Below are 10,685 nucleotides of genomic sequence, written 5' to 3' on the forward strand. Positions count from 1 at the left end.
CTTGCACATCACTGGTGGGTGTGTAAAATGATGCCGTCACTGTGGGGAAAGTTTGGCAGCTCCTCAAATAGTTTACTGTAGAATTACCATATGACTGACTCAGCAATTCCACTCTTAGGTAAATACCACTCCCATCCCCTGAAATCGGAAGCATTTATTCAAACAAAAACTTGCATACAGATGTACGTAGCAGTCCTTTTCACCGTAATCAAAAGGTGAAATCATCCCACGTGTCCACCAACTGATGGATGTACAAATAAATGTGGTTTATCCATACAATGGAATATCATGCAGCCTTAAAGAAGAATGGAGTACTGATACATGCAACACCATGGATGAACCTCAAAACCATTATGCTAAGTGAGAGATACCAGACCCAAGAGGTCACATATTGTATGATTTCACTTGTATCAAATATAGCTAATATAAAATAAATGGAGAATAGGTAAATTCATAGAGAAAGAAAGCAACATAAGTGGTTTTCAGAACCTGGGGGCAGGGAGGGGGGAAATGGAGAAGAACTAATTAATGGATACGGGGTTTCCTTTTGGGGTGATGGTTTATTTTGGAACTAGACAGAGGCGATGCCTGGGCAACATTGTGATTGTACTAAATGCCACTGACATGTACCTTCCAAAATGGTGAATTCATCATCATCATCATCAACAGAAACAGATAAAAGGTGCCGATTGTCTTTACACTTTTACAAATAGACTGAATTATCTTCAACATCTGCTAAAATGCAACATTTAGAAACTCTCTATGTTCTCATTGTGGGGCTCAAATTATAGTAATACTTGGAAATCACACCCCTACAATCTTAGGGTAGCTACTGATAGAGGAAAAATGGGTTTACCTTGCCTTATGCATTGGAAGTATTGCCTTGCCTCAATTCCCCATGGTCATGGTACCCATTGTCCTCCAGTATCTTACAGTAGGCATAGGCACTCTGACACAGTGGTTAATAAAGTTAAATTAAGTCTTTGCCACTTGTAAATTGGCTTGGCAAAATGGGACCCACTGGACTATCCCCACTGAAAAACATTGACTATGGGCTTAGGGAAAATTAAACAGGGCCTATAACAGATTGAAATCCATGAGGTAAGTCCTCTGTAGAGAAGGAATGATTTTCCCCACTGCTTCTCCATTTAACCTTCTCCGGTTTGGCCTGTTCTTAAACTAGGAAAGAATGAATGGCACCTTAGGATGGATTACCGCAGCCTTGGTACCTCAGTGCCTGGTCTCACACATTAAGGCCCCCATACCCAATGTTATTGAAATTATGGACTCCATCCAATCAGCAGCCGGTAAAGGCTTTGCTATTATAGACTTGGCTAATGTGCTCTGTTCGGTGGCTGTATATCAACAGTGTCTCAGTTTCAGTGTGCCTTCACTTCTGAGGGGACGCGATACGCATTTACCTGGCGACACACAGGGTACCTCTGTATCAGCCCTGCCATCGTACATGGTCTACACAGGCAAGAGTTTAACTGCATCCACATTTGTCTAGGATCACACGTATGATATTACATGGATGACCTCCTCCTCCAAGGATAGGCATTTGAAAGACTCAGAACATGCAAATACTCACAAAGGGGCTTACAAAAAGGGGACGGGCCATTGTCCCACACATAGGGCAAGGCCGTGCCACCTTCGTTAAATTCCCGAAAATTATTTGGTAAACCAAGGGCTGTTTCATCACTGACACTGTCAAGAAGCAGCTATTGGCCCTCTTGGCACCTGCAATGTTAGAACAAACCCAGCATCTTTTAGACCTTGGTGGCTCCAGTGGGAAATTACTCATTGGCCAGTGTTAGGGAAGCCCATCAGTGCTGTTATTTAAAAATTGGCTCACCTTGAAAGGGCCCCCTACAACAAAAGGTTCTAGAATCTGTCCAAATTATAAAATAGCAGGCACTCCTCTTAGGGCCTCCCAGAGAGCCCTTCACTGCAGATGCTTTGGCTACCTCTTCTCATGCCTCCTGGAATCTCTGGACTTCCTGTGATGATCATAAGTTGCCAGTGGGACTCTGATGTAAGAAACAGCCCTCCCCGGCCCCATGATACAAGACATTAGAGTGGCAATTGCTGGATGCATACTGAACTCTCCTGGATTTAGAAGTTCTCATGGGCCCCAGGCTTGTGACACTCAGTAGCCAGTTTCCCTTTAGGCCTTGGGTTATCGTAGCAGCACCCCCACCAGTCTGGCAAAGCCACCAAGGTCTCCCTGTTACAGATAGAGGCAAACCTGGGCCTTCTGCCATACCCCACTTGCAGGAGGGCCTGGCCTTCCCCATTGTCACTCCTTTGCAGGATGCCATGGTACTGGAGGAGGTCACCCCTCTCTCAGACCCCATGGCTACCACAGATGCCTCTTGGGATCACTTGAGTGAGGAGCAATGGGGGTTGGTCTGCTTGATGAGTGGGATTGTCACTGTCACTCTGGGCACCTGTGATGGAGCTCTCAGCCTTTAACCAGGACATCTCTAATGTAAGAAGGGACCCACGGTCAGCACAACTGACTGCACTTCAGGCAGTCACCTTAGCGCTGGATGTGCTGCCAACAGTCAGCCCAATCTGCACATTTTTACAGACTATAGGGCCACTGTCCTTGTCTGGCCGGCTGATAGGGCCAATGGCAGCAACGACCATTCCTTGTTCAAGATTGTCCCCTTTGGGATAAAGAACTCCGGGGATCTCTTGCCCCGTGGTCTCCTAAAATATAAATCAAGGTTACACCTAACTCAGCATATACTAAAGCCACAATACAAGGCCTCGCCAAGACACCCCTTATCTGCTTTGGAGTCCCAGACATCATTGGTAGTGACCGAGGCATTCATTTCGCTTTTCAGGATACACACTGCTGGGCTCCTGAACAGGCAGTCAAGGGGCCTTTCACCTCCCTATCCTGCCTCAGGCTGCAGGACTCACAGAGTGCCATAATGCCTTACTTCCATGAGTTTGAATTCAATTAAATAGAAGCAGCCCATTTTGCTTGTCATCAGTCACATGTCAGGGGTGAATTGTAACAAAGGGTCTGACTCCATTCTTTGACGTTTCATGGCTGAGGGCTTTTAAAACTCTACCCCAGTGCCCCACATCTGGGCAAGCTTGTGAAAACACCTATGTGTTCTCTCCCTTGGTGCCCTTGGATGGGTGGGGTTCAAACTACACAAGCCCCTGCCTGCACATGGAAACCCTCATGTCGCCCCCATCCACTAACCACAATAAAACTCCCAAACCAGTCTCCTTTCCTGTCTGTCTCAAGCTTTTTTGGGGGAGCTGCCTGGGAAGCCTGTCATGCTCTCCGCTCCAAAGCCTCATTATGTAAGTAAGTAATACACTATTCATATCCTCTCGGTGGTGTGTGTGGTGACACTGGTCTTGACACTTGAACCAAATTCTCGGTAGGGGTCCATACTATCTCAGAGTAGCTGCAACAGCTCTCCTCATGATTATTCTCGTAGCACACTTGCAGAATGTGTGCTTCCCATCCGTGACACTTTCGTGTTTGTCAGAATCAAAGAGAGTGTGTCTCCCGTAAGGGACATAGCTCATGTTCTATTGAACTTGAAGTTACAACTAGCACCCGGGCTTGCTTCTGTGCTCAGTGGCAACAGCAGATGGAATTAGTAAAAAATGACTGTTGATTTCTTCCTAGCTTCAAGAATCTTTACACATGAAGTCTTGGCTAAGTAGGGCTTAATACAACAAAAAGACTCGTACTGTTGACTGAGAGGTCGTTCTAGGAAGCTTACCCTGCCATGCTGTATTTGTCTGCTCAGGCTGCCATAACAAAACACCATAGACAGGCTGGCTTACAAAACAGACATTTATTTCTCATGGTTCTGGAGGCTGTGAAGGCCAAGGTCAGGGGTGGGGGTTGCTATCTGGTCAGGTTCTTAGTGAGAACCCTCATCCTGGCCTGTAGGTAGCTGCCTTCTTTCTGTGTCTTCACAAAAGGGGATCGGGGGAGGGTGGGGCAGAGAGATGGAGAGCAAGCTCTCTAATCTCTTGTGATAAAGGCACTAATCCCAACAAGTGGACCCCACCCTCATCAAAGCCTAATTACCTACCAAAGACCACCCCCCCCCCCATCTCCAAATACCATCACACTGTGGGTATGGATTTGGGTGGGCACACAATTCAGTCCATAGTCTGTGCTTAGCCCAGGCCTTTCTTTACAAGAAGTAACTCTCTTTCTTTATTCATTCTTTTAGAGGCTTGAAGTGAATTGGGCACATCCATGAATCACCTTGCACCTCCTACTTTAAAACTTCCTCCATTCTCTGTTCTCATGACATCCATTTCAACTTTGTATGTTCTTTTCTAAGCAGCTTGAGTAAGTTAAAACATCCAAATTCTCTTTCTCTCTTATGGGAGGTCTTTTACCATTACTGATTACTATTATTTGATTTACACACCTTTTTATTTTATTTTTTCTTAAATAACTGTGTCTCTACTGGCATGAGCCACCCCGGGGCAGGAATTGGGGAAGAAAACGCAGTCTGCATACCCCAGGGTGCCGCCCTACAGGGACACTATGGTTCTGCTTGCAATCACAGAATTAAAAGGAAGAGGACATGTGTGGGACTGAAGGGTAACACAGGATACTAGAGCCTTGAGGGAAGCGGAGGACCTCGATCACTCATTGGACGCTGGGCATGTCAGTCATTGCTTCTCAGCAAATGAGCTTCGAGCTGGCGATGGGGGAAGTGACCCTTTGTTGACCCTTCCAAGTTCCTCCTCCCGTCACCATCCCAACGGAATCTCCCCTGCCCCCCCCCCCCCCCCCCACCGCATCCACAGCCACCTGAGGCGCGGTCTGGCTCGGCCGCTCCTTGGGCTGCCCCTCTGCCCTTCGTGTCGCGGGCCTTCCACAGGCACCTTCACAGACTGTTATGTCCTCTGAAGCCATCTTCTCTGCCGCCCCCACCGGCTCGGCACAGGCCCTGCTGCCAACAGCCTCCCCTTGAGGGCAGTCACTTCACGGACGCCATTTTCACCAAAGTTGTGGCTGCAGTCCAGTCAAAGCTCCAGTTGAGGCACTGACTGGCAAGTCGCTCCTGCCATGGCTGCCACAGAGGAGCAAAATCTGGTCCTAGGTGGCCAGGACAAAGCTGGTGATGGGGCAGGCCAGGACCCCAGGCCCCTCGGGGTCTGGGTGTCACCTTCAGAAGGGAAGGGCGGAGTCGAGGAGGGTGCGGCCTTCCTGCCTCCCGGAGAGGTTTCCAGAGCCCTTCCTGAAGAGGAGGATGGGCAGGAGGCCACCTGGGCCGCAGAAGAGAGCTGGGTTGTGAAGCTGCTAGAAGAGGAGGAAGAGGAAGAAGACAAGGAGGAAGACGAAGATGAGGACGGGGACGAAGACGACGAAGAAGAGGACTTCGAGTTCGAGTTTGGGGACGAGGACGACTATGATTACCCATCTCAAGATTTCGAATTTGAGTTTGGGGACCAGGAGGGGTCTGAATATGAGTCGGAAGAGCAGGACGAAAACCAGGAAGACAGTCAGGAGGAAGAGGAAGAGACTGAAGAGGAGGAGGAAGACAGCAATGGCCAAGAGGGCCCACAAGTCCTCCCTGCGGGTGCTCCCGAGGCCCCCGTGGCACAGTTTCGGTCCCTCTTCAGGACTCTGGTCCATTTTCTTCTACACCGTATCCATGATAACGACCATGTCCTGGTTGGGCCCCGCGAAGGCCGCGTGGTGGTCAGCAGCCACTCCCGGGAATCCCAGGACCCTGGAGAGGGACCAGCACCCCAGGATCAGGAGAACCCGAGAGAGGAAGCAGAGGTCGGGGTGGGTGAGTCCCTGGCAGAGGGCACCTCGCCGCCGGGGCCGCAGGAACCAAAAGAGGGGGCTGCATCCCAAAAGGCTGGGGAACCTGCAGCAGAGGCCCAGGTCAAAGAAAACGAGGCCCTGGGTGATGCCTCTGAGTTCTGGGAGGCTGGAGCCTGTGCACCCGCCAAGGTCCAGGTTGGCGAGTGGCCGTCACGTCCTCAGGCCCTTGCAGCTCCCGTTGTTGGGGCACCCAGCTCAAAGGCAGGCAGTGCTCAGCACTTGCCTTTAGCGGTGAAGCAGCGGGTCCTCGCTCTCAAAAACCTTCAGGCCCAATATGCGCAAGTAGAAGCTCAGTTCTATAAAGATCTCCACGATCTTGAGAAAAAGTATGCTGCCTTCTACCAACCTCTGTTTGATAAGAGGTCGGAGATCATCAATGCAATCCATGAGCCCACAGAAGGCGAATGTCAGTGGCAAGCAGGTGTTCAGGAAGGCGGGGCGGGGGAAATGGAAAGAGAGCCTGAAGGAAAAGGGCAAGCAGATGGCATACCTCACTTTTGGTTGATGGCTTTTAAAAATGTGAAGATGCTTGGTAGGATGATCCGAAGAAATGATGAGCTTGTACTACAGCGCTTGGAAGATGTAAAAATTAAGTTTTCGGAAGTTGAGGAACCAATGAGCTTCACCATAGAATTTATCTTTAAGTCAAACGAATACTTTTTCAACAAAGTCCTGACGAAAACATACCGAGTGCGATCAGACCCAGATGATTCTGACCCCTTCTTCTCCAAAGGGCCAGAAATTATCGGTAGCACAGGGTGTGAGATCTACTGGAAAGAGGGGGAAAATGTCACCGTGAAAACTACCAAGCTGCGGAAATGTGAGGGCCGAAGAAGTGTATCAACCACTAGGAAGATGCCCAGCTGTTCCTTCTTCACCTACTTCTATCCTCCTGATTATCCTGAGGGCAGAGTAATGGATGTGGCCACCGATTATAAATTGGGCTATTTTTTCCGTGAAGTTCTGGTCCCGAAGTCCGTATTATTCTTCACTAATGAAGCCAGTGGGTATAAATATGAAAGCTCTGATAATGAGGTCCAAGAAGCTGGAGGCGAGGAAAAGAAAGGAGAAGTGATGAGAAGTGAAGAAGCTGAAAAAGATCTGGACCCAGAAGAGAGCAATCCCTGAGAACCCAGGTATCTGTGTGTAGCTTTGTGTGTCACCCAACTGTGCCTCACATACATCAGTTATGTTTCTGAATTTCTTTTTTTTTTTTTTAACTTTATTTTTTATTTTTTAAAATTTACGTCCAAATTAGTTAGCGTATAGTGAAGCAATGATTTCAGGAGTAGATTCCTTAATGCCCCTTACCCATTTAGCCCACCCCTCCCCCAACCCCTCCAGGAACCCTCAGTTTGTTCTCCATATTTATGAGTCTCTTCTGTTTTGTCCCCCTCCCTGTCTTTATACTATTTTTATTTCCCTTCCCTTATGTTCATCTGTTTTGTCTCTTAAAGTCCTCATATGAGTGAAGTCATATGATTTTTGTCTTTCTCTGACTGACTAATTTCACTTAGCATAATACCCTCCAGTTCCATCCACATAGTTGCAAATGGCAAGATTTCATTCCTTTTGATTGCCGAGTAATACTCCACTGTGTGTGTGTGTGTGTGTGTGTGTATGTATATGTGTATATACATATATATATATATATATATATATATATGTGTATATACATATATATATGTGTGTATATACATATATATATATATATATATATATATATGTATATATGTATATATACTACATTTTCTTTATCCATTCATCCATCGAGGGACATTCGGGCTCTTTCCATACTTTGGCTACTGTTGATAGTACTGCTATAAACATGGGGGTGCATGTGTCCCTTCAAAACAGCACACCTTTCCCCAGTAAAGTAAATAACAAAACCAATGTCAAAAATTTAGTTCTACCAGACAGTGTAATGTTAATGATGTATATTGTTACAGAATGTAGCACATTCTGTAATGTACTTCATTCATAGTTACAAGTCCTTTCAGTTATAGCTGTAAGTCTTCTACAAGTGAGAAATGTGTCAGCCCTGGCGGCAGAGACCAATGTTTGTTTCGAACACCACACTTACCAGAACAAAGGGCTAAAGGGACTTGAATGAACACTGGCTGGGCCTTCATCAGTTAGCCAGAGAAATAAGTTCTCTTAGACTAACGAAGAGACAATTCTTTTTTATTTTTTAATTATTTTTAATTTTTTTTTTAATGTTTAATTATTTTGGAGACAGAGAGAGACAGAGCATGAAAGGGGGAGGGGCAGAGAGAGAGGGAGGCACAGAATCGGAAGCAGGCTCCAGGCTCTGAGCTGTCAGCACAGAGCCCGACGCGGGGCTCGAACTCACAGACCGCGAGATCGTGACCTGAGCTGAAGTCGGACGCTTAACCGACTGAGCCACCCAGGCGCCCCTAATTATTTTTATATTAGAGAGATGCATGAGTGAGGGAGAGGGACAGAGAGGAAGAGAGAGAGCATCTTAGGCAAGATCCAAGTTCAGTGCAGAGCCTGACTTGGGGCTCACTCCCACAACCCTGGGATCATAACCTGAGCCGAAATCCAGAGTGGGTCAGTCACTAGACTGAGCCACTCAGGCGCCCCAAGGAGAGAATTCTTTTGAGAATGCGACTACTTACACAGGTTATCATAAGAATTTTATTTAGGACCACATTTAATGATTTTACCTAACCATTTATTCAGTTGTAAATTTTTATATTTTAGGGGACAATGAAAAGAAAAAAGAAACAATAGTCATGGTAAGATTATTGTTTATCTCTGGATTGATAATTAAGTTGATCTACATTCAGCATATTTTGTTCTTGGCTCTTTATTTCTCCTTTTACGGATACTGTGACTTGAGATCTAGGATCCCAAGAAGAGACGATAGTTTATGGATAGAGAAGAGTCTTTTAAAATGGAAAGAAATGTCTAAATACCAGAATGTTCTGTCAAAACAAAACAGGACAAGCCTTATTGGTGTTTGGGAAATAGGAGATGAGGTTGGTGTGTGACAGAATTGAGGACATCAGATGTGCAAGATCACCCTAATACCCATGTGTCTGGGTTACAAGAAGAAAACATGTTTTCTCCTGTTAGCACAGACATACATAGGATTGCCTATTCTTAGACTTAGAAAGTCACTGGTGCATTTTAATCGAGTTCAATTATTGTCTCTTATTTCTTCTACAGTTTGAAGGCATAGAAAGGCATGAACGAAGGAAGCCACAATGAGTTTGTTCTACAATGAATTGAGATTTTCTGGTTTTAAGTTGTCCATGGAAATTTTATCACCACTGGTTTTGTTCCAATGTTTATCACTAAACAAGTGATGTCACTTTTTTTTTTTTACACCTTTGAGAGATATGACAACATTTGTTCAAATTAAAAATGAAAGCCTGTTTAAAATGAATAAGCTGCAGGGTTTTAGATATAGAACACTGACTCAAACCTATCTTTGTATCTTTTTGTTTTGACCCACCTTACTATTACTGAAAGGAATCACTTTCAACCATTTGGTAAGCCTGTTTTAAGTTCTTTTATTGCATCCTCAAATTAATTACAAAATTATAAAGAATTTATATAAAGAAAGATGAAGGCTGCCCCTACTGCATGTTTTTGAAGTACCTGATGGATGACCTAGCTTACCTAGAGACAAGATGGTGCTGGGTTGTACTGGGCTGATGTGGACCAGCAACATCAGCATCACTCAGGAACTTTTTAGAAATGCAAATTCTCAGGCCCCACTCCATACCTACTGACTTGGTAATCCTGATGCTGGGCCGGCAGTCCCAGTGTTGCAAGTCCACCCAGGTGGTACCGAATCTCAGTAATGTTTGAGAACCACACATTTCAAGCAATGAATGAGGGGAAACCTCAAGCTTCACCTGTGGTAGGAGCAGCATTAATTCACTGATGTGAGGATGTTTCAGGTAGACAGTAAGGACTGACCGAGCTGGGGATGAGACTGGAATTCTTAAGGGCCTGGGACACACAGAAAGACCTCCTAGAAGGACAAACTTTGGGTGGTGGTATTTCAAAATAATGGATAAGGGAACAAGCTCATTCCAGAAGGATAGAAACATTATGACACTATGTATATGAATTTTCAAAACGTGCAAAACAAACATACTTATTATGGATACATGTATATGTGGTAAAAGGCATGCACTGGAGCAATGCATGCATATGTAGCATGCAGAGAGGCATGTAATGGAACAAAAAAGAGCTTTCTAGGAGAGTGGTTATGTATTGTGTAGAGGGAGAGAGGAGAATTCAAATGGCGAGGGGCCATCTTAGTTTCCTCCTGTCATAACAAAGTACACAAAGTGGGGGGCTTCGAACAGAAATCTATACCCTCACACCCTGGGGGCTGATTCTGGCAGTTCTCTAGTTCTGAAGTTCTGATTTCAGGTGAAAACAGGTTGAGGACACAGCCACGCTTCCTTTGAAGGTCCAGGAGAGAATACCCCTTGCCTCTTCCAGACTCTGGTGGTTCCTGGAACCCCTTGGCTTGTGGCACCATAACTCCAATCTCTGCCTCCGTTTTCATATGACCTTCCCTGTGTGTCGGCAACTCAATCCTCCCTCTCCTTTGTCTTGCACTCACATTAATCATTGGGTTTAGTCTCACCCTTAATCCAAGATGATCTCATCTTGTGTCCCTTAACCTGCTTATATTTGCAAAGACCCCCCTTTTTAAATAAAGTCACAGTTACAAGGAATAGATATTAGGACTTGAAAATCTCTTTTTGGAAGATGCAGTTTAACGCACTATAGGCTCACAGTGGGATTCAACTGTATTAGTAATGTATTTCTTAAGTGGGGCGGTGGATAAATGGAT

General features: G+C 45.7%; 1 protein-coding gene and 1 pseudogene across 2 annotated transcripts; both read left to right on the forward strand.

The window, feature by feature from the left end:
* Positions 1-2,475, forward strand: part of LOC145713732 (mesoderm-specific transcript homolog protein-like) — a 189,487-nt pseudogene extending 187,012 nt beyond the window's left edge.
* Positions 2,476-4,804: 2,329 nt separating this feature from the next.
* LOC144615600 (uncharacterized) lies at positions 4,805-9,108 on the forward strand. 2 transcript variants are annotated; one of them, XM_078442464.1, is made up of 3 exons: positions 4,805-6,975; positions 8,567-8,601; positions 9,035-9,108. In XM_078442464.1, exon 1 carries the CDS (start codon positions 5,072-5,074, stop codon positions 6,965-6,967), a length of 1,896 nt encoding a protein of 631 aa, XP_078298590.1. In that variant the 5' UTR covers positions 4,805-5,071; the 3' UTR covers positions 6,968-6,975; positions 8,567-8,601; positions 9,035-9,108. The 2 variants fall into 2 exon arrangements, with proteins under 2 accessions (XP_078298590.1, XP_078298589.1); XM_078442463.1 differs by lacking the exon at positions 8,567-8,601.
* Positions 9,109-10,685: the final 1,577 nt, after the last annotated feature.

The sequence above is a fragment of the Panthera onca genome, chromosome X (assembly GCF_046562875.1).
Source record: "Panthera onca isolate mPanOnc1 chromosome X, mPanOnc1 haplotype 2, whole genome shotgun sequence".
NCBI lineage: Eukaryota > Metazoa > Chordata > Mammalia > Carnivora > Felidae > Panthera > Panthera onca.

Bases quoted from the DNA above. Each gene is read 5' to 3' on its own strand.
- LOC144615600 (XM_078442464.1), top strand. From the start codon at position 5,072: ATGGCTGCCACAGAGGAGCAAAATCTGGTCCTAGGTGGCCAGGACAAA.